The sequence below is a fragment of the Pezoporus wallicus genome, unplaced genomic scaffold, assembly GCF_028554395.1.
Source record: "Pezoporus wallicus isolate ANWC-B61680 ecotype Strahan unplaced genomic scaffold, APGP_CSIRO_Pwel_v1 contig_14703, whole genome shotgun sequence".
In the NCBI taxonomy this organism is placed as follows: domain Eukaryota; kingdom Metazoa; phylum Chordata; class Aves; order Psittaciformes; family Psittacidae; genus Pezoporus; species Pezoporus wallicus.
The window spans coordinates 50219-75330 of NW_026635616.1; the positions used below are offsets into that span (position 1 = coordinate 50219).

At 40.5% G+C, this 25112-nt stretch overlaps 1 protein-coding gene across 1 annotated transcript in view; it reads right to left on the reverse strand.

The window, feature by feature from the left end:
* Nucleotides 1–18880: 18880 nt before the first annotated feature.
* The window catches only part of PPP1CB (protein phosphatase 1 catalytic subunit beta), a 30030-nt gene continuing 23798 nt past the window's right edge, over nucleotides 18881–25112 (reverse strand). The window contains exons 6-8 of the mRNA XM_057397020.1: nucleotides 22887–23038; nucleotides 21239–21373; nucleotides 18881–20655 (exon numbers count right to left, since the gene is read on the reverse strand). Coding sequence (XP_057253003.1) covers nucleotides 20551–20655; nucleotides 21239–21373; nucleotides 22887–23038 — 392 coding nt within the window. The 3' untranslated portion in view covers nucleotides 18881–20550. The remainder of the gene's footprint in view (nucleotides 20656–21238; nucleotides 21374–22886; nucleotides 23039–25112) is intronic.

The following is a 25112-nucleotide window of genomic DNA, read 5'->3' on the forward strand; positions in this document are numbered from 1 at the left end:
CACCAAACCTGTTTCACTCTTCTGCTTCAGTCGTTTTGCTCTTGTCCTCTAACAGATGATTCTTTTCACCATTTTCAGTTAATAAGCAGTGTGTAACCAAACATACGCAAGGTACCACTGCAGCATGGCTTGATAGGAGAGGAGTTACCTCGCTGGGACCACACAGCATATGCAGGGCTCCAAACTAGATAAGAGTAATGTTAACTTTTCCCCCAGAGTTTCAGTGAATCTGGTCTCCCCTAGAAGGGGATGAACAGAGCCAGTGCAAGCGTTCACACCAAAGATCCACACTGACAAAGAGTGAGTTCAAATTTAAATGCAAAACTTCCCTTCCCAGCTATGCTTTTTGTCTTTGTCATCCTGGGGCATTTCACATGACGAATCATTCAGTCTTCTGATGCCCACAGAAGAAAACAGCCTTTGGACACCCATCTGCCCAAGAGGCTGGGCTGAGAACAGATGCTCCTTTCAAGCTGCATTCTTCACATTTCACAGTGAATCCGTGATAATACACCACAAAGAGCCTACTTATGGAATTCTTAAAACTGCAGGGGTCTGTTTTACACCATTGGCTGTCCCTTCAGGTATAAGCACTGAAATGTGGACTTAAACATGTGTTGAAAATACATTTAAGTCCACATTTATCTGTCCACATGGTTATATTTAGGTGAAAAATCATTAACTTCCTCTGCTGTAATCACCTCACTGATTTTTTTCTTGGTCAATCTGAGATTGGGTTTGGGGTTGCTTGTTTTTTGATCGGGGGGGGGGGGGGGGCTGTTGGGGCTCTTTTAGGTATGGTTTTGTAAAAGCAATCTTTATAGCTATGCATAGCGAAACCAGTTTCTAAAAGGAATTTTTCAGGGCTATTTAGCTTTGAGCCGTGTGTGTTCTCCAACTGGTACCTAGTGGACATTTCCTGTATCAGAGCATCCTGGGCACAGCTCTCAGAAGCAGGCAAAAGTTCAAGTATTCTCTGGTCCCCTGCAGCACAACAGCATGGCACAAAGGGCTCACCTGAACACAATAGATGCAGTAATCCAACGCTAGAGTTAAGACAATGCTATGATGTGACAAGATGCAGACTTCCTGCTGCTTATCCTTATGAGACAGTTGTCTACCCAAAATGGGACTTCACCTGGTGTGGACTTAATCTGAGTTACAGAAACAGAACAGCACAAGAACACTATAGGAGATCTTTGGAAGTTACAGCTCACCTCTCATTGCTTGTACGTCCCACCCTTGGATAGCTCTGAAAAACCATGAAGTGAGCGGTCTTTGTCTTTCAGATGGGACTGGTCTGGCCTCCGAAGCAACCCACTTCATGAATTTCTCTGCTTTGCGAGTCTTGATTTCAATCTATCCTTTACAAGCATAGAGGCAAACAAAGACAAATTATCTAGTAATGTCTCAGTTCAAAAACTATGAATGACTGCAAGAGCTAGGAACTTCTACAGCCAGGCACATTCCTAGCATCCCTATGCACAGCCTGTGTAAGCCATAGTATGTTTTATCTATCTTTCAGTAAGTCCATCTGCACGTATGCTATAGTTACCAGGGAAAAGTTAAAAATACACCCTAGGTGTAGCGATGCATAAGGCAGATCCTCACCAGTAAACCGGGAAATGAGTAAATCCCCCACTCTTCCTGAACAATTCTTCACAACGGTAACTCCCTCCTTCCTCACACCTACACTCTCACACGCCTGGAGAAGCTGGGGGTGGGGGAAAGCTGAGCTTTGCAATGTTGTTGGGAAGCTCATCAGACCCGGCTACTTCCAGTTAAAGGAGGGAGCAAGTTCAAAGCCTCTGCTGATCTCGGCTGCGAACTGGCACCATGCTCAGAGATGACTGTGCCTGCTGCTGAGACACAAATCCACTGAGCCTGAGAAGAGGGTGTACGAGCATGTCCCCCCTTCTGGAAGTAAAAACAGAGTAGGAGGGAAATCCCAAACCTACTGAAGTGGCTGGAACACTAACTTGAACTGACAGGAGGCAATGGCAACCAAACGCAAGTGAATGCAGAAGATGCTGAGGGTGAGCGAAGACTAAAGACAAGAGATACGCATAGGGGAATCTGTTGACATCATCATGCTGTATGGATCTGCAGGGTTCCCAGCTCAAGCAGCCTTGCAGCATCGGCTTTCTCCTTCTCTAAATGCACACACTTTTAAAGGCTCTGGTTTTCAGACCCTGTATATTGTACTGGGAGATTAAGGAACAGCCTTCCAGGAGAAGATTAAGATACTTCAACAGCTAGCAGGAAACATGCCTGAGGATGAGCTGTATCGTTTGTCACATCACTTCCCTTCTACCAACTGTTACAGGATTCTAAATTGAGATAAAAATTGCCCAGTTTCTGCCATCAGCTTGGGCCTGGATCCCTTGCAGCATACATCAAATCTAGAGAATCAGTTCACTGACTAGAAACGGATCTACAAACATAGCCCTTGAATTCACTGTGACAAGCGCAACGACAACAGTCGTGGCAGCAGCTCCCCTCTATATGCTTCATCTGGCCCTTGAATATCATTAGAGCAGGGAAGAGGAGTGGGAAGAAAAGCTTGCAGGCTGGTTGCTCACAGCTTTACCCAGAGGTAGGTTCCTACTGCCCTCTGCTGTAACATCTTTATAGAACCTCCGTGAAGGAAGATCCGAGCATGATAGCCTAATGTGCACATTAGGCATTACACTCAGACTGTATTGAAGCTATGATAAGTGGAATGAGACAGCTAGAAACAGCAGGCTTTGATTTCTTGCTGCTTCTTTTAATTCTTGAAGTGGATACATACTTCTTGTACACACACAGAAAACAGACCATAGGCTGATTACTCCTGCTTGCAATTTTGCTTATGAGGCTATATATTTTGGATTATGTGCTCATAGTTTGCAGTTCTAATGGATATATCATCACAGCCTTGACTGCAATATCTTTTCCTTTTTCTTCTACTCTAGGACTTATCAGATGTTGATTCAGACTGTACTAAATTACTGGTAAGTCTCCCTCATAAAATGCCCCAGTGAACCTTCCTGGAGCCTCTTTCGCATTGCACAATCACTGCAGCACCAGAAACCTACCACACTTTCCTAGCACCATAGCAGTTAGGTTGTCCAGATGGAACACCCTACTGAGTACGTCTAATTCATCTTAAAATCAGGTATCAATATCACTTAAGTTATAGATAAAAGACTCATGCTGGTCACTGTGTAATACTGATGTCTATTCACATGCTGATCCCTATATAGAGAATACCTTTCTGCTCTTTTCCAGTAGTTCTTCATGTTCCTTTAAAGCTTTGTAACTTCTGGAGTCTTTTACAGAGCTACAGGCTTATATAGAAAGACCTGAATAAAGTTTTCTTCCATTCATTTTCTTCTGCATTCTCTCCCTTTACTACTCAGACACCAAGAAGACTGAATTTACCGAGTCTGGATAAGATATATTGTTTCTTCGCTTGCCTCTACTGTTCAAGCAAACAAAATCACTTCCTATAGAAAATAGGATCTATTTATGGTCAGTAAATAAGATGCAGCTATTCAATTTGACTCTTCCCCCTTCCCAAAATAAAGACAAACGTTACAGTGATGGGAACACTACTGTAATATGGTAGTTTTAGCTTGGCAGCATTCATGTGTGGAAGATTGCATATGTAAGTCACACATATAAGCAGTACATCTAAATATAAATAGAGGCTGAGATTCTCAGTGCCACTTGGATATGTGAGTACTTCTCATTAGAAGGAAGACAAATTTGCCATTCAAATCATTTGGGACATCAGCTTTTACTCTTGCAATTTCCTTCTTAGAGCCTTTTCAATACCATTGCAAGCATCTATATTTAAGGAAGATTAGAATTCTATGGTCAAGGCTGCAATGCATGGATTAAGCATGGGCAAGGTACTGACTTATAGATAAATCCACACCTGCACATATCTGCACCCTCATACAAGGCTAATAAGATTCCTCACCTTTCCACCACCCTCCCTGAACTTTAGATCGTATTTCCTCTATGAGTTGCTACGCCTTCAAAGAAAGAATGACACAACTACAGCTCTCAAATGGCCTGAGGCATTCACTTTTATCTTTTTAAGGGTGCATTCAACTTTCATACAAAGGACAACCAGTAACTAATGAGGCATTTGAGTTATGGGAAACCCTAGGAAGAAACTGCACAACAGAGCCTGCAGGCAGCTGTATGAATGCGAGATCAAAAATGTTTAGAAAATAGTGGAAAGAGAAGGGGCACTCATCTGTAGGACACAGGCATCATAAGCTTTGGAGAACCTCCAGTTCCTGTTTGAGGCTGATTCTTAGCTAGTGATACACAAGATGGAAAAGCATACCACACCTCTGTCACAGTATGTACATGACATTACAGCCAATGGCAAAACTTGGGAGATGAAACAGTAGGTCAAAAGCCGCATTGTTTCCAATTGCAACCATATAATTTTGCTGAGGTCAAAGAACACTGGAAAAAAGCCAGCTTGGGTTTGTTTTTTTTTTGTAATAAAAAAGGCATGTGAAACATGTGATGCAACACTGCTTTGCTAAATCCTAAGGGACCAGGAAGCTTCTCAAGAAACTATCAGCCAGGTATATGCCAAGTGACTGACTGGAGAAAGCATGCACTAACAGGATAAAGGTGCGAAACAGTTAAAGAAATATTAGAGCTGGCATTAATGTACTTCGCTGCCAAGTTAAAGAGTCCCTGTTTATGGTCCTGATCTGGGCAACTGCTTGAACACTTCCGTGAAGTTCAGTATGCAAATAGTCCTAATGATTGAAAGGGAACTACTACTGTGCTTATTTTTAAGTAAACACTTCAGTACTCCACTGAATGGGTGTTTAAAAGGATTAAGGACTGCTAATCCATGTAAAAGCTTCCTTCTACCTTATATACCTGAAGAACACCATTCAATAAATTAATCTGAAAAGCTAATTTCTACTAGCATTCTATACTGCTTTTCAATAATGCAAAACTACCAAGAGACAATGCAAAATCAAACTGAACCCTAACATGAGCAAGACCTATTGGCTTTAAAAGCAGTACTCAAGTCACAGGACAGTAGCAGCGTGTGAAACTATAGTAGGGTTCTGCTTTCTCTTTCATCTCCAGTTAATTCTCATGTTTGCACAAAGCTTGTCTGTAGCGTCTGTTTTACCCACTGGAAAAGAATACATACACAGCAAAACATTTTGAATCCTAAATTATGTACTATTCCTCTTGGCATAGAAATTTTTTCATAGAGGTTAATTATCCATGTAAAAGGGAAGGCCTGTCCTCTCCCAGAAGCTAGTCTGATTAAACAAATTCATCTTAACTGATAGCTACTGTTGTCTGCAGACTCTGCAAAAGCAAAGTCCGTATGTGGAAAAGGCTATAATTGTTGGAAGTACTGTAAAATCCCAATATTGTGATGAGTGAAAGGCAGATGAATCAGATCTGCTCTCTACTAGAAGCATCGCAGGGAACAAGGAAGCAGTATCGTTTATGTCATCTTCAGCATGAGAAAGTGTCTCCCTAGGACAGCTCAGCAACTTGAAGGTTTATGTTAAGGTTCTTTTCCTTACAGAACTGTCTCAACAAGAGAGTTTCCTGCTTGTGTGAGAATTCAGTTTCTTAGGTCTGTGATAGGCTTAGGCTTTGGGGCAACTTTCCTAGAATTCAGCTTGTACGGTCATTAGATGCAGAACAGGGCGACTACAATGACAGGAGCCACTGGCAAGGGCTTCATTCAAGTTGCAACTCAAAGGCAGTTTATGACTAAACAGGTTGCGTAGGTCACATTATGCACCTTCCTGCTGGATGTATTTATTAGTCTTGCAGGACTCACAGACGTGTCCACATGGGTACACTAGAGAGGGCCAGAGAATGGGGCCAACCGCTATCACACAGCTGCTGCGTTATTTTTAGCACAAACCTTGACACACTTTCACAGATGTCAAAAAGCCATGTAGACACAACATCTGTATGTACCCTTTCCACACTGCAGAAGAAAGATATTGCAATGCACAGAAAGTTATACTAAGAATGAGGGCAAAGGATTTCTTTTATGTGGACTTGCTACAGGCATTCTTTTGTGAATACTTGACAGAACACCCAAGACAACCAGACTGAGGCGAGTGCTTGAACTGAGGAGATTTATGTACTAGGGATATCTGTTACAGGAACCAACTAGTAAGGTTAGTTTCTTATTTCATGGTTATGTTGTATTAGTTCTTTTGGGTATGCCTTGTCACCAAAATCAATAGAAAGTGAATATATGCAAGAGGACACTGACCTTTTCACTAGCAATGTTATGCCTAACCTATTCCTGGTTTGCATCAGTGGAAACCTGGACCACCGGAAGGCGACAGGAACAGAGGTAGCTGCAGTCCTAGGGTTTGCAATAGTACCTGCGGGAGAGAAGCAGCTCAGAAAAGATGATGCTGTTGCCAGGGCAATGAAACAGTGCAAAGGTTCTGGGCATCATCTCCTGGACTCCCATAGAGAGCTGGGTTTTGCTCTGGCAGAGCCAGGAGGAGGACAGGAGGCACAGCCACCGCGTGCCCTCCCAAAGGGTGGAACTCTTCCTCAGGGGATGAGGGCTCAGCTGGCACAGGCAGGGCAGCACACATCTCAGCTGAAGCCAGCCAGACCCTGTTTCTCATTAGCAGAAGGGCCAGCTGCTTTCAGAAATCCTGATGATAAAGTGCAAGCCAAAAGAAAGGAATCCAGGTCCTATCTTTTACTTCTGTTCCAAATTAGCAACTGTAGCCCTTTAAACTGTACCTTTCTTGCTGTTATCCATGAGAAAAACAGTTGTTTGTCATGCTTCAATTAATACATGACCTGACAGGCTTTGTGTTGGAATCCAACAATAGACAGTTTGCAGATATTAATCATCAGGCAAGGTTTCAAATGAGACTTACGTTCAATAAAAGGTTGACTCCGTGCTGTAGTAGATAAACCCTGAGCCCAAATAAATGGCTTTCATACAGCGTGAGAAGGAACCTTTGCCCTCCTGGGCTTTTTTTGTTAATGATCCATGCAGGACTCTGTCCAGAAAGCTAACTCACTAGGCTGGCCTGCCTCAAAATACGATCATCGCAGCACCGAAGGCTTCATACTGGCAATGGCTGACATAGAAAATGAGCATTTTTCAGTGCCCAGGGCATTTTATGCAGCATTCATTTCTGTTTAGCTACTTCTTCAAGGCTTTCCATGTCCCTTCAACAGTACTCTTGCCGTGTGGGAGGGATCAAGAAGAGTTCATGATTTATCTTTACTGTCATTCCATTTCATGGAAGTGAGACTGATTCCTCATAACTGCAAGACTACTGTGCCTGGGGCTGCAGAAATGAGCTGGACATGTACGTTCCATCTGCTTAAAAAGTAATTACAGGGATCAACATAAGCTCCTTGCTTTTTATGGAACAATGTTTGCTCTTATTAGTGAAATAGCATTTCAATAAAGTCAACAGCTACAGAAATATACAGGTTGTGGGTACAGCTATATTCTGTATCTACATGAAACTTACAAATTTGAAATCAATGAACATTTAATATGCCTGGCAAATTACAGATTTTTCACTATCTGCTATAACAGTAATGGTTCGAGTTAAAGCAGCATGTGATACAGGGAAGTCTCCTAATGCAAGATACAACTTGCTTTAGAAAAAGCACAATCAATACACTGACACTTTCTCAACAACTAGTTAAATCTCTCTACCTATCATACATGGGATATTGACACAGGGGATATTCAGGAACATGCTTGTATGCCCAAGAGGCAACAACAGATGGTGCATGACTGCAGCTAATGTTCTAATCTATGACAGTTTGGAGCTCTTTAAAAAAAAAGACCAAACCAAACAACAAACTGACAGTCCTGCATTATCCCACATCATAAATGGGGTGCAAACTGCCATAACAGAAGCATGAAGTGGTAATATCTGCAGAGTTCAGCTCTTCCAAAGAGGAAGTCAAGGAGGTTTAGAAATACCCTAGGTTCAGGGTACGTACACTAAAACACCCAAATAGGTGTTTAGTTTTGTGGGTCAATCTTCTCTCCCATGAGCATCTCCATAGCTCTTAAGAAAATCATCCTCTGAGGAAGAAAAAGAGTTTTTGATATACAGACGACCTGCCACTGAAAACAGCACGTTCTTTCTGCCCAGATGCTCTTATATAAGTGAACAACACTGAAAGACACTGAATTCTTGGGAAATACTAATTGTTAATAGGTCAGCATTTGGCCAGATGAAGTCTTTCTTTGCGGAGAACAGAGTAAGTGACCTTATATAAATTCTACTAATATCTGTGCTACAGATTACACAACTCAGCTGAAGAATGCTTTTTAGGCAGCAACAGAAACTTCTACATGCCATTTTCCCAAATTATTGCAGCTCAAATTTAAGTGAGTAAAGGCATATCTCTATATCTTCTTATGAAAGGCCACTTTGTTTACTCTTTTGGCCAGCAGCACCATGCATTTCAAAGATACGTTTGTTTCTGGGGTTGTTCCTGAGAACTGTACTATTTATAAAACAGCATTACCAATCATAACCACCTCCAGCTGAATAGCCTTAACACAGGTAGCCTGGATACCAGTAAAACACTTGCTAAAGCAGCACAGGACATGCAAACACCTCAGCAGGGTAAGTTACCTTTATGCTATGGCAAATAAACTGCTGCTTTTAACTTTGCTTTTAATGAGCTTGGGTGTCTAGTGAGACTCGGGGGTGACCAGCCTTTCCACTCCAAAGAAAGGAGTCAGGAGATATATTTGATAATAGAATCATAGAATAGTTAGGGCTGGAAAGGACCTTAAGCTCATCCAGTTCCAACCCCCTGCCATGGGCAGGGGACACCTCACACTAAACCATGTCACCCAAGGCTCTGTCCAACCTGGCCTTGAACACCACCAGGGATGGAGATGTAATGTATCTCTAACATGCATACCCGTAAGAAAGGGATGTCAGCAGAGGCCACAAACTAACAAACATGGAGCAGAGGTAATAAAGGCAGATTTTCAGGCTGGAGAAAGCGGATACATAAAAATAAAGAAGACCACCATAAATGGGTAAGGAACTACATAAGCAGCTTATTTCCCACCAGGCCTGCGACACTTAGTACTCCCAGAATGGAAATATTAAGGCTAAAGCCATGTGTGGACAATTTTCCTGGAACAAAAGAAATCAGCCTGACTGAAACAAGAGTTTAAGCACCAACCAGAGCACCCCACTTTTTTTTTTTCCTATAGGGAAACTTAGGAAAACAGTTGACTTCCAAATGTCACTTCAGAGCGGAATTTTGTGCTGTTTCCAGTATAAACTAGATGCCTGTTTCAAAGCATGTGTATCATTCCAATGTTCTCCACTTGGAAGTCCTTGTTTTGCTATTAAGTTGTACATGGCAATGTGCACTCTCTCTTACACGGACAAATGACTTAATACCACAAGTTAATGTCATTTAATTCAAGTATATGTGCTGCTTTCCTAAAGAATGGGATGTATGCAAAGTAAATGCAAAACCGGGGTTTAGAAAATTAGTCACTTGAAGTTTCAGAGGAACAGCAAGAAGCATCTTGTGAAGTTCTAGAAATCCAACTCCTCCCTCATTGACAAAATGCTGACATTGAATCTTCCACAGCTACAAGCAGCCACAGAATACTAATAAATGGCTCCAGCAGGAAGAATGCACAGATGCTTTCATCCCCAGTCTTAGTAGAAATTATCTATCAAAACCACATGGAAGATCACTGCAGGATACTAAAGCATCCCAGCACAGCACAGGTCATCCATCCTCTGGTAAGTGCTATTAATAAAGCAGAGCAAGGATCCTGATTTTTTTCTTTGTCTCACAATGGTACAGTTTCTTCCTCCGTTGAGCCGATTCCAAGAACTGCAGGCATCAAAGTACAAACAGAAGAGGTCGACATGTAGTAGGAATCAGCATAGGAGGATGAGCAGCCAACAATAACACTGCACATTAACCCTGCAGGTCAGTGCTACTGTCCTGCAGCAGCCCAGTACATGCTGCCAGTATGACACCACCATTGTGAAGGGGGGATTGCAGTGTCTTCTTCAGCTACTGCTTAGAGGTGTTATCTGTGGGTCAGCAAAAATATGACAACAAAGCAGTGTCCCCGATACTGGTGGAGAAAATGTCTTTTCTTATTGCTCATTCTTTGAAAAGGTTAAAGTAGAGAATAAAAAAAAAAAAAAAAAAAAATCAAAATAAGAAACTAAGGAAGAACCAAAGCTTTGGAAAAGTTCCACAGCAAAATAGAACCCTTTATTAGGAAATGGTGGCTAGTGCTGCCAGTATTGCACACAGGACATGCTGTCCTCAAGTAAGGAATCTAACCCAGACTGCAGGCCTACAGGAACTCTCACATCTTCACTCTAGTCCTCACACTCAAGAAGTCCTTTGGTATTTTTGCTTTCTACCATCATATTTATCTACCTTAAAAGACTGTTAAGCAGATGTATTGCTTGGATACTTGTGGATTACAGGCTACCATGAACGGGAGATAGGAAAGCATTATATCTGCAGCATAGAGCAGACATTCCTTATTTATAAAGCATTAATATTATAAGCTTCATCCACCCCAGTTTTCTTCAGTTTGAAGACCAGGACACTAAAACCAGTGACTGAGGAGATCTGTGACGTCTGTAAAACTCCTATGTACATTAATAGGCAACAACACAAATACAGTTCAAGTAGTTGTGTACAAAAATTACCACATCCAATCACAATAAAATCTGCCCATAATTGCCTGCAAATAACTAGTTTGTGGGTTAGATGAGTTAGACAAAAATACCGCACTTCAGCTACCTAACAAAGCCTCCTTGTACAGGCATGGGGACTGACTAAGCAAGAGCTCCTGTCCTTTAAGCGCCGGTTTGAGGCTCAAACGCTTCTCTGTGGTACACTGATGCCCCCTCCTGGCCACTTTGATAACTGAGAAACAAACTTTACTTCTGAACTGCGTTTATTTTTAAGGGAGACACAGAAGCCATTAAAATTTCTCTATTACCTGATAAAAATTAAACGTGCAGCACTGTAGGGGAACTAACTGGTGCCTGACGAGTATAAGTACATGACAGTCAAGCTCTTGCATGATTCCTAGAGGTGCCAAACAAGGTATGCGCAATCCTATCACCACAAACCTGAGCTGCTCCATTTTCTCCCAGCCTGCCTCACAGCCTCAGGTCAACATCGCAGAGCCCTGAGGGCATAAGCTGTTATTTTTTCTCAACTACCAGATACTACTGTAAGAGCTGAAACCAGACACATGCTATTCATCCCACTGTACATGTCTGACCCAATAATGCAGCAGAAAGCTGAGGGTATCCATTTACTCTGAGCCTAGACTTTGCTGAAGTACCCTTTTCAGTTATCACACCCTTCCAGCTTTAACACGATTCAGTCTGCACCCTAGAAAGCCACAGAAATAATGTGAGGTGGAAACCCCAAAAGCTGAGTGGTTAGAATACCTGAATTGAACTGGAATGGCTCAGCAAAAGCGTACAAATTGTACTGATTCCCCAAGAGGGCCCATAATCCCTGCATGGATGAAAAAACAGGGGCCGGGGGTGGGGGGCAGTGGGACCTGGAGCTTCAGGGATACAGAAAGAGATATAGGAATGAGCAAGCCAGTACAAACTTCTCTTAGGGGTTCAACATGGCCCGCTAGGGACTGACAGATCAAACTTAAAGAGTGCGACACTAGAGCATTAGCAAGTGCTCTGTATGGAGTGTGCTTCCATGCCACGCTGCCTCATGCTCACCTATGCGAGTAGAGAGGGTATCTTAAGACCAGAGGTGAGTGAAAGCTGCCAGAAGAGTCAAGCTGACCTTTGCTTTCCTTTTTTCCTGCACTTGGCCTGTGAGTCACTACCGAAGAGCTTAATGTGGGAACTCTGGAGAGAAACCAAATGTCTCCTGAAGATACTGGTCTTCCCACAGTCTCCTCCTGAGCTTTAAGTCTGGCATGCAGGCTGCCCAAGAACTGCTCTCAGGTCAGCTATAAGTTCTAGGTAACTGGCCATGGCTGCCTCCAAGCTTTTCCTTCTCTATTCCCTTCTCACTTTTGCCTCAGGCCACAGTGGTGATCAGCACACCTTCCAGCACATCCTCCCTTTAGTAACCAACCACCTCAAATTCTTGTGACACAAGCTGGTCTACCTCCCCCTAGACTGCTATATATATATGGAACAAAACCATGCCAGCAAGCAGGACAACACATCCTTTCTCTGCTGCCACTCTGGGGGCACAAATCCATGACTGCAGACTGCCTGCTGAAATAGCAGCTCTGTACCTGACATCTAAGCCTCTGATCCTGAAGTGACCACACATCTCCCCCAGGACAAGCTTCACGCTGCTGCTCCCTGGGCCTAAGGAAGGGCAGCCATGAAACCTTTCAGGCTTGCTGGAATGTGGAAAGGAAAACACATTACTGCAGTTAGCAGGTAACTGCATTCCATTCCAAGTAAACAGACACCCTCAACCACTATTTGTCATCACTGCTTATTAGAGTTGTGTGTGGTGTCATTAGCCCTACAGCATTTATGGAGGGGATGAGGCTGTATTGCTTCAAGATACGATTGTTGCCCTCTCTTCAGTACAACTTCTTCCACCTTCATGAACTGCACACATACCCCAACTGTTGGTGTTCTGCTAGTCCTTGACTGCTGAGGTGCACAGCCTCCTCTTCCTGCTGCTGCTAGGTTATCCAGCCACCAAAGATTTCAGCCCTCTCACGACAGACTGAAAATGAGCATCTCGTTGCAGCCTTTGAACCGCCTGGGAAGCTGAAAAGACCTTGCCACCACTGGGTAGAAGCATCAGTCAGAAAAGAGAGACAATAAAAAAAAACAGTAACATCAGAGCAATGGTAATTACAACAAACAATGCAAAAGATAAGAGGAAAATGTTGGGTAGACTGTGGAACAGTAGAGTAACAGAATGCAGTGACTCTTGACAATGTCAGAAGCACAAACGCCAGTTTGACTTTACACACCATGGGAAGCACTTCAGTGTCACATACACTCTTCTCATTTTGATTTCATTCTATCAGTGCACCCATCCGTGCTGGGGTGCTTCACAGTGGTATGGCCCACAAAGTAGTTTGGATCATTGACACCATGGACATACACTAGGAACAAATTTCTTTCGTGTGAAACAAAACCAAAATGTCCAATCTGCCTACAGCAGTATGGGCTCTGCCATCCAAACCAGGTACATGAGCACCATCAGGAGGATTCAATTCAAAACCATGTAGTTGCTCCAAACTAACACACTAGTGTAGATACAGCTTTTCAAGAGCAATTCATTTTAGACTAGTGGAAGCTGGCTAAGTATCAAATGATTCCCTCAAATCAGGCTTATACTCTGCAGGTGTTTTCAACAGTATAAACCTGTGATACCAAGCCCATGGGTGGAGCAGAGTAAGAACTGCTTAACTAAAAGCAACACATTATGTAATATTTGGATAGATAAGGTACTGAAATTTAGTATCAGCCCTATTCTGATACCACCTCCCAATTAGCTCTCCACACCTAAACCAGAACCAGTTATTTCTCCCCCTACGTAGTTACATTGGTTTATACCAGACCTAAAAATACTTCTTACGTATTTTGCACCAACCTCCAATCACTGGAAATTTATACAAAGAATCCCACCTTACTTATTTAGACTTGGGAAAAGAAGATTCCAGGGTGAGAAAGAAACCTGGACACCTTTGCCCAAGACAAAACCCAACTTTCTTATGCTTTTTATGGCAGCTCTGATTCTTTTTCCTTCAGAATCTTCATATAGTTTTAAGAGGCCTCAAGAAGTCAGCCAAATTTAAGGGAAATAAATCTGTACGTTTAATTGAGGTAAGCCTAGTTACAATGCAGCAAGATCCGAGTTATTAGGAAGCATGAATGTATTTCAGCACTGATCAAGGGATAAGGTTTCCACATCAGACAAGCGCAGGATAAACATGCCAAGTCTGCAGTAACAGCTTTTCACCCACTGGCCTTCTACCACTAGATGGCATCGGATGCCAAATCGATTCTAACTTGAAGAAAATAGTTACCTCAACTGGATTGGGTGTTTTTCCTTAAGCACTTGTGTTAAATTCTTCTATAGCATTAGTATACACAAGATAGAGCAAGGAAAACAGTATATCTTCTTATTACTCTAGGTGGTAAAGAGGCAAGGCAAAAGCTTCTAAGACTAGTATTCAGTTTGTTGTTGTACCTTTAGGCAAGAGCCTTGAGTAGGAAAGAATTAAATAGTGTTTGTTCTCCATCACTAACTTCAACAGAATAGGGCATTAAGTCTTACAGCTCATCCTCCTACCCAGCCTCCTGGAAGCTAGATGCGATTAAGGTGAGGTTAAGATGGCCATTAATATGCAGTTCTTGTAACACGCTCCCTCTCCCAGCACTTCACAGTCTATTTCACATTCTATCTGTGGAAAGTGCAAGAAGCGACTCAGGAATACTAGTGTGAAATACAAACATAAAATACTCCGTGGTAGCTAGTGGAAAATTACTCATGTATACACGACCAGAAATTCACAAAGACAATGAGGGATTTACACAAAGAACTGTACAAATGCTGCTAGGAAGGAGCCAGAGACAGCAATGTGAAATACTGTTCACATCGCAGTTTGTTTGTTGAGACTTCAAAGTAATGGGTACAAAAATTACATTGGAATATGTTTACTTGCCAAGGTTTTCCCCTGCATTCATCAATGGTGTGTGCTCCTCTGCTTCATGTCATGAGCTGCAACAGTTTGTTCACAAGATACCAGCTTCTTTTCCTAGCTAAACCTTCTCAATAATTAATTGGATCCATCTACACCATTCTCTCTTGCAGCCTGAAGATGCAAACCTTTTAGAGCACCATGAGCAGACAACTCTACCAAGGGAAACCCCAGTAATTTAATGATTTTGCTCTCTGAAATACACTATTTTTGAGTATCAGCTATCTGCAAGAGTAGAGTAACTGTTACTTTGCCTATCTGATTTACTTCCTCCAGTTAACAGTAATTCAGATTAAGTTAAAACACTGAAACTTAACATCTGGGCATGTCTATCCTATTTACAGAGGGTTTTTCAAATGGTGCTTGTTGTTTCTAGAGCTCTGCCTGGAACCTTTTCTCACCTTTAACATAGAGCTTAAATCTCCACTTGAACATACAGAATAGCTTTTGCTGATCTGTACTAACAGCTGGATCTAGTCAGCACCTGCTTTCTGATATGCTTGCTTCTAGGACTAAGTGTGCAGTAGGCTGAACAGGCAGCTTGAGCTGCAGATTCTGTTACCTAAGGCAGCAGCAGAACCTAGGAAAATGGCTGGACTAGGCCACATGCAGCAAGTGTACACTGTTTAAAGCTCCACCTGTTCAGACTGTTTCAAGAAGCAGTAGGAGTTTTCCTTGGAAAAGATTACTACAGCCACGTATTGGCAAGGGCTTGTGTGGCAAACAGCTATTTTGAATTGTTTTTGCATTCTTATTTCTTGGAACACAGGTGCAGAGATTAAATGAGTTCAAAAACAGGACACCAGGAAACAATGAAATTTTGTCCTTATTACTAAGCAACATGGTGAGATCATTATTATTTATTTTGAAAAGGCACTCTAAGATACACAAGTGACTTTTGCTCATTTCCCAACAACTCAAGTGCTCTACAAGGAAGATGTTCAGGCACTACCAGTTCCAGAAATCCATGGAAGACGAGAACCTGGCAGACACATAGTACCTTGAAGTACCCAAACCTGCATCTTATCTTCGTAATTTCCTTACTGTACTTACTGTCATGTGGTATTCCAGTGCTCAGTTCAACATGGCCTGAGGTTCCTTCAGCTTGAATCATGAGACATGCAGCGAGAAGAATACTTCGTTATTAGCCCACGAGCTGCATGCAGCCATCTCATCAGATGCTGTCATCAAAGCCCTGACCAAACCTTAGAACAAAGCAAGCAAGATCAATGTATGATCCAGGCAGAAAAAAAATATACAGCTGTGCTGAGAGGGATCTTGAAAGCTGCTACTGCTAATGAGCATAAGCAAACAGAAGACATCCAGGGCTATGCCTAAATATCCTAAGCCTGGTACTGACTGAGTTCCTTACTGACTAGAATAACTGTGTAGGTGAACATCACAATTCTGTTTTGATTAACACAATGCTCTTTGAAGCATGTTATTAGCCCATGTGGACTCAGAGATGGAGACATCTGACTGCACTGTAATCATCTCTGCTTCAGTGTAAGGAGACATTCTCTCGCCCTTGCCTTTTCACCAGTTAATCTGAAGCCAAATATTCACTTTTATCCTCATGTACATTACAAAGCAGACGGATGCCAATCGCGCATCAAGTTACAACTCAAGCAAGTTCAAAAGCAATACAATATTGAGAGTATCACTTTGCCTCTGCTCTCTGCTCAGCTGTAATACTACCTGTTAGGTTTGTATAAAGTGTCTTCTCCAACAAACCTGACAGCAAGGAAAGTTCCAGAAACACCAGGCACTGATACAACCATTGACAGTTTACCAGGAAGAAATTCAGAGTCTGCTTAAATGCTAGGTTTTTGCAACTGTTATCTACATAAGCCTTCTCAAAGTAGGTACCCTTTTCTGTTAAGATTTGAGCTTCACACCAAAGGCCAAACATGGGATATTTGTCATCTACAGATTCTGAAAATTCCAGCTACACAAAACAGAATTAATTTCAGGTCCCCTTCAGTTCAAGCATGTTAGACAGCACTAGTGTCTTTTATATTTTCATTACTACACAGCAGAAAGTATGTTTGCCAACCCCAAACTAACTACATACAGCTCCAGTCATTTAATCTGACAGCTTCCACAGTATGATGGCAATATCCTCTTGGGCTTACCAAAAGATAAGCCAGACAAGAACATTTCTTCATATAAACATAGGCTGCTGCTCATCAGCTCCTACTTCTACCATCTTCTGGCAGAAACTCAGCAAAGATCTTTATCTTCAAGCAATCTTACAAAAAGGATGTAGGCCAGTAACAACAAAACCAACTTCCTTCCAAAGACCTGAAGAATTTCCATCGGAGTTTCCCAGCCAAATGCACAGCAATGCATTGCACTGGGATAATACAAGCCAGATCACACATACCTATTTGCTCCTCTCTGAACAGAGGATACAGTACAAACACAAACTGTCTTCATAACAGGATGGTGAAGCTTGGTGACACCTAACAGTGAACTAGATGCAAAAAGATGAACTCAAACTCCAGCAGCCACATATACTTGGTATGTGTCCAAACATGGCCAACTGAATGTAATCCGCTAGCGTAAGACATGTACAGTGTTTTCAGTAAGTCTATTTCTACACATTTTATGGAACTAGATCAGATTGTATTCAAGATATTAGAGTAGCATAATAACCACAACTATATGAAACATTTTCTTCTTTAAAGCAGAAATTATGAATATTCCATGAAGAGAAATCACTAACCACTAAGAAGCATACAAAAAACACCCACAAAACCATCACGTAAAAACAAGAATCTCCTATGAATCAACACAAAAGAGACCCAAGAAGCACTTCTTGGGACAGTATTTTTAATCAGATTAAAGCACACATTTCTCAAGTGTTTGAGAATCACAAAATGCCTGCCAACCAAAAAGCAAGGAGACAAGAGGTTATGTGCCACATTACACTCTGCTATGAAATCAGAAATACTACCTTCAAAGGGGTAGGGGGAACACACAAAAATACCCTGAAATGGTTTAACAGCTCATTTGAGAATTCTCCTGTAACTTCCCAGCGCACTAACACTATGCTATGTAGTGGCATTTTAGACTTGTATGGACAAGACATTTACAGAGGGGGAAATCTGTTAGCAATTAGACCACTAGCAATTTCCACAGGAGGAGTTCATTTTATCTGAGCATAATTAGATTCAGGTTCCATTCTTTACCTCTTCCAGAATGGGCAAATAGTAAACAAACTGAAGATCTATATTAACATGGTAAACATCAGCTGAAGTGGTATGGAGAGTTCTGTTATGTATCTGATCCTCCTGGTTTACCTGTTGTATGCAATAATAATATTTACAGTGATAACATTATTAAGCCATTCCCCCCCCCCCCCCCCAGTATGATGATGGATGTTAGTAGACATCCCAACTCCCCAGAAGTCGAAACAGCACTCAAATCCTTTGCAAGTGATTGCTGCTATATAAACCCAGCAATTCTTCAGAATACCACCATCAGATCTGGCTTTCTAGCGCTGTAAAATAAACTAAGAACTTCCTATTTCTTTAGGACATACAAGAAGGCCTGAAGACTTTATTTTCCTTTTGACACAGCATCTGTAACACAAGCGAGCATGTTAGGTACTCAGATAACATACAGTTTTACACCTGGACATTCACGATACAGAGGACACTGTTCCAGAAACTAAGGAAAAGTGGAGAAGCGTTAATCCAGATACTTAGTAACATGATGCTTCTTATAACAGAGGCTTGCACTTGGTAAAACCTGTAAAACCAAACCTCAAGTAAGCAGTGACTCAGAGCAGGAAGTTTTAGCCTGTCAAGGTTTACAGAATACATTTCATCAATTACCTTGTCACAAACTGATGGTATGCTCACACACCTCTCATCACTGACCTTCAATAACAGATTTCTTTGAGCAATACAAGAAGGAATCTACTTCTCTGTTTTATGTACCGAAACTCTGGTGCTTGCTTCAAGGTGAGGTACATCAAACCACTGTTCAAAACCACAGACCAATCCAATCTAAATCAATAAAATATATATGTTATAAAGTTTGGGTTTGTTTTTTTTTAATATGAAACTCCACACTTCTTGAGGAACAGTAAGGTATGTTAAAATAACCAGTCAGACTTCATTCAAATGAATTAGACAACTTTTACTAAATGAAAAAAACCTACATTTAAAATATGCATTTAAAACAAAATGGAATTAGAAAAGAGACTTAAATCCATTTTAAAGAACTTGCTCACCGTGTCAGAAATCAATATATCTCTTGCATTATATAATGTGCCAGTTCATAAAACGTAAGTTATCAGAATCCTCAATTTAACATTTTCAAAGACAATACTGAAGTCAAGAGTTTTACATCTACTGATGCACATTTAGAATGGTATAAATCTGAAGCCTTCCCCCAAAGAATCTTACAAATTTGACAATATTCAATAAAAGCTTTTGTAGTTATGTCCAATAAGTATTGCATCCTAAAGCATCACAATTCTGTGCCTTTCATATATCCTACTATAAATTTTCTATCTTCTCTGTGTCTTGCAATTTGCCAATGTTAACTCTTTTGAGAAAGGAGAGAACTGGAAAGAAATACTGCATAACTCTTGATCATGTACAGAAATTATTGCTACTATAGTACACTACAAAGCAGAAGTCTATACAACAGTATATGAAATTTGATCATGAAAATCCAAAGGATATAATCTTTAGTGATATAAGCCTTATAATCACATTGAACATTCCTACAGCATTTGCAGCTCACCACTTGTCAGCTAGCCTACTGTCCGTTGACGAACATCCATTTAAGCACACCCTCTTATGAAAAAGAATGTCAGCTTTCAAAGGCTTAGCAAATAAGGATCTTCATGTTCTGTGGAACTATGTAAGATGAACTTTGATGCAGGTAAGGAGTTACCTGGAAGCTAAGCATGCCAAAGGTGTTTCATGCTAATAAAACTAAAGCCAAGGTACCACATAATCAAGTTACCAACTAATAGGCAATACCATTTTTGTCCTACCTAAGTTAAATGAAGTGCCATAGCACAGTGTAACGTCAATAATTTAAAATAGTGTAGTGCACAAATTAATTGTGTGGCAGTTTAAGTTAGAAAGTCAAGACAGGGTTTTCTGTCTCAATTTATGCTGGCTGTCAAGCTGTCCAGTCTGGGCTCTTTGGACTTAATTTGCCTTTTAATCACTACCATACTAGAAACTTTGCAGTGTAACGGGGCACACATTTGGGCATCATTATTATTACGCATCATTATTATGAACAATAGGGAACTAGGGGGAGGATAAGAGATCAATGGCTGTTCTAAACAGCCCCTTCCTTATTTCAATTTCAAAGAGAGAGCCAGGAAATAAGACTAGATACCATATTTGCATCATTCTAGCTACAAAATAACCAAAGTAAAAGCAATCAAGCAACAATAAGACCACATTACACAAATGGAACATCATGCTCTCATCTGGTTTAACTATTACATCAAGTTTTAACTGGGATGTTGGTCAACTTTAAAAACCGTGGTAAGTGTGAATATGTAGTTGCAATAGTTTTTTCCTAATATGTTTTTTAACTCTATGCTGGATATTAGAACTTGGAGCTATACTTGTTACAATACAGTGTCGCACATCTTTCTACTAGAAAAAAAAATTAAAGATCCTTTACCCGTCTCTTTAAGTTAAACGTGTGACATCATAAAGGGTGTCAAATGGCTGGATGGTTTTACAGTGCACACATTATATACTGTAATATGGAGTTTTGTCCTTGACAGATCTGATGGTGTTTCTACATTATTCCTTTCTTCACCTTTTCTTCGGTGGATTAGCTGTGCGAGGTGGAGTGACTGGACGCCCAGAATTCAGTCCACCATACTGGTACTTGGCTTTCTTTTCAGACGGTTTCAATATCTTGGAGAAAATAAAGAAGTTCATTTGAGTCAGTGACAACTAGGAACATATAAAATACTGTTAAGCCAACCAAATCTCATTGAGCAGGAACATGGATGGGGAGGAAATTACATCACAAGCCTACAGATTTCTGAATCCTACATACAACAGAAATACTACTTCCAAGTACTTCTTGCTCTACTACTACATTGGGGTGAGAAAGGGAAAGAAAAGGGGCTGAAAACATGTCCAGGAAAGAATATGGATTAATCAGAGTAACCACACTAGAAGGGCCCCACTAGTTCATTAGTCAGTGTAATTAAGGTAGTCTAATCACTAGGTGTGACTAAAAAGAATCACCCAATTAAATTCTTAAATTAGCATCCAAATAGAGGGAGTAACTCAATATGCAGGAGTGTGGAAAACAACAAATCCCACATAGTTCTCTGGAGAACAGTTGGTTTGCAGTTTTAATCATGGACTGCTGTACAGTCCTCTTTGTAGCTCAAGTATGTTACCTTAGACTAACTATAACCACAGCAAGCTGACTCAGTCCATATAGCCCAACACCTAATGCAACAGTTAATGTACAAAGGTATCATACCTGAAAGGAACACATCAGAGTTTCATCCACACTCATCATGCCCCCTGCATTGTCAAACTCTCCACAATAATTTGGAGCTGAGAATAGGGTGACCAACTGCCGTTTAGCAAAGAATTCATATCCATCTTCAACCACCTGTGGACACCACAGAAATCAATACAGCTCACATCAAAAAAAAAAAGAGGCACATTTTGAAGAAAAAAGCCAGTCCTGAGGCAAACAGGACTTGTATTAAGGAGATTGCAAGAACTCATCAAAAAGCTATCGTACGTCTTGGTATTTCAGTCATTTTGTCTTATCTGGACACTGAATGCCAAATCTGGTACCTTAACTCGTCTGACACTTCCAATGTTAAATATGCATCGATTTGCTCAGCATTTTCATACCTGAAGTCTGATTATGCATTGCCATTTAGAAGACTCCCAGCATTTTATGGCTTATACACAGAATTTGAATGTCTGACCTATTAGTTCAGAGCACATGGGGTGTGGCTAACAACTTCACTGCAACTGTAACATGAGTTTTACTTACAATGGATATTGACTACACAAACTTCAAGTGTAAGCTCTTTTAGAATTTTGATGCTCTAAAAGCACAGTGGTTCTGCCATATTTTCTCTAAGAGCATAACTAATCTTTAAGGATATTCCCTCTTCCCCAAAACAGAAGCACCACTTTAACGTACTGCAACCAGTGCATCAACTGCTCACTTTGGTTCAGTCAAGTCACCATTTGGTCCAGTCAAGTCACCATGGTCTTTTAAAGGATGTCACACTCCTTCTATGAAGAGCTGAAGTGACTACATGAATACAAAATATTGCTACCAATCTCGATCAGCAGTTAATAAATCTTAGTATCTATTCCATACACTAATGTTTTTTTAGCAGTAGAATTGCAAGGAGAAATATTCAAGGGTTCCAACAGTATACCCAAGTCTAAGTGACACAATAAAAAGGAGAGAGCTTTCAAAATTGACTAAATAATGACACTGAAATGTTATACAGGAAATTGAAACCTGGTGTCCACCTAACTAGGACACTTGCTTAAAGTAACTTAATAAAAACAGCAAAAAACCCACTTAAATATTGATGATGCCAAAAATAACCTTGCTTTCTGCACATTTCAGTAATTCAAACAATAGATGTCAAAGTACTCTAAATAGAGGAACCAAAATGAAAGTAACTGTGAAATCTTTCATGTACAGACATGCTCATAGAAACATTCAAAACACATTTAATACTTCCATGAAGCAAAGCAGATAGTTTAAGCCACAACTACCAGAGAACTGACTACTACTGAAATGGACAACCCTGAAACTTCAGTGTAAATCTCAAATTCACTTTGCCACTTTAAACATGGACTTTACCTCTAACATTCATATACAACACTAACTGTAAACAGTGAACAGACAATACGAAAACCAGACATCGCTGTGAGAATCTTGTGTTAACATTTTATGTCACTGACATTAAACAGCTCAATATAAATCAATAGAAGTGCACAGGATTACAGTCCCTTTATGAGCAAGATATGCTCTTCCTAGAAGTAGCACAATGAGGAAGTTTCAAATATATTCTGCTGACAAGCAGCAAAGACACATAAAATCTAGAAGGAGAAGGTTTAAGAAGCAACAGCAGCATAATTCATACCTGGTGAGCTCGACAGATCAAATCCAGATCGTGACGATTCAGAAATTTACTGACCACATCAGCACCAAAAGTAAAAGAGACCCCACGATCATTTTCACCCCAACCTTGCACATCTTTGTCTGGGTCAGACCACAGTAGGTCACACAGCAAGCCTTTGAAAGATAAGACAAATGAAGATGGTAGTCTTAGGAGGTATCATGCTATAATATGGAATAGTTCTATTGTATTTACCGGAGCAGCTCTCCTAAAGCAAATAAGCCTTGGCAACAAATTCAGCAACACTTAAGCTGCAACTCAGACAAAAGATATGAACTGTGTTAAGTCTGGAGATTTTTTTCCTCATCTCACCACTGGCAGTAACTTGAGATGAAATGAGTCAAATAGTTCTTTGAAATAGTATTTAATTGTAATATTCTGCATGTGTACAGTAAATATTTGAGGAGTTTAGAAGTACGGCAGTGTGTTCACTTTAGAAGGCAACCATCAACTTCACAGCTCACTAAGAAAGCTTATTTGGAAAGCGGCAGTATATTTTAAAATCCTATGCAAGCCCAGTCACTAATACAGCAAATAAATTTGTGTCACAAGCTTCTGAACATGGAACAGATTTGATTCTTCCCTTTCTTACCATACAAGAAGAACCTGACAAGACTTAGTCAAAATATAACATGGCAGAATTCTGATAACACTTTCAGTTTGCTTGGAATACTGTTGACTTCTCTTAAAGCTTCCTGCCAATCAGCCTGGAATCTAAATTAGAATAATAAACCCCTCTGCTATTTTTGCACTGGTCAAGATCTTTTTTCTGATGCCAATATAAGGTCAGCTAAATCTGGAGTTAAAACTGGGTACAAAAAATATTCTCTGTTACAAATGCATTGGAGTTGATACGAAGAACTTTCAAAGCGTTTTCGCATGAGAAAGAATCAGGCCAATTCAACTGCAACACAAACAAAAAACACATTCAAAACTTATTTCATAGTTTTCCATTAAATTCTTTGCCTCCGATGACTATCCCACAGGCATTTAAATACTTCAGAGCATTGTTTCACAATGTGAAAGAGGCCAGCAGGCTCCTTTATCTGGCACCGAGAAGATTTGATTTACAATTATATCTGGTTATTTGCTAAACAAAATGCTTAAGACACTATTTCTTCAATAACAAGTTGTAATGAAGCAAAATTAATATCTGAAACCTATTGTGCAACTAGACCATTTTCTATTTACATACAGCTATTAAAATGGTCTTCGGTGCCTGTCACAGCTCCTCTCTAGCAGAAGCTAAGACTTTATTTCCTTTCAGAAGACAAAGAACAGAGCAAATAAAACTGTATTTTACATACAATATCCAGAAATAAGCTACTGAACACAGGCAGCATATGGCAAGAAACTTACTTTACTGAAATTTAGTTCTATATTGAACAACACGTTTTTCAAAACAGAACAGTTAATCCCTAACGGTTTATCATGAATTTCCAACAACTGACAGAAGCTGCTTGTCTTAGCTGCTTAGGAAGCACTTTCTCTTCTAATTCTCTCCCCCCAAATCAAATCACCTTTAGGGGTTATACACAGGAACAGAGAAACCTGTTCTATAATCTTCAGCAGCTGTGTAGCAGAATGCTGCCACAGGTTTGTCTAAGCTATGCTGCTCAAGTAGGTTTATATTTTAACACACAACATCATTGCAATAGCTCAGGCTGACCAGGAGCATACCAGAACACAGCTGATACAGACATTCAGGGTTACACAAAGGAGGGAGCTAGTTTCCTAATAGCAAAATGGTTGGCAACACTGACCAAAACATGATTTAAACCTTGGCCTCACAAAATGCAAATACTTGACAAAGGCAAGTGATTTAAGTTGGAATACAGAATCAGATTTGAGTGAACAGCTTCCAAATTCCATAAAAATGCCACCAAAACAAGAAGTATTTAAATTGATATTGAAAAGATGTTTTTTACATCAGACTAGAATAAGGTATCTTAATAAAATAATCATTGCAGCACAAGCCACACAAGCATCTACCAAGAATTTCTGCATCAACACACATTCACCAAGTGACATCCCTCCACAAAGGGACAGCTTTTAAGGACAGCCTGAAACTGTCACAGAAGTGAGACCACTTCAGTTTATTTTTCATTTTTCCATAAGACTTCAATCTGTAATATCAGATGCCTTAAATAGGTCCAAAAGGCCAAGACCTTCTATGCCACTATACCATAC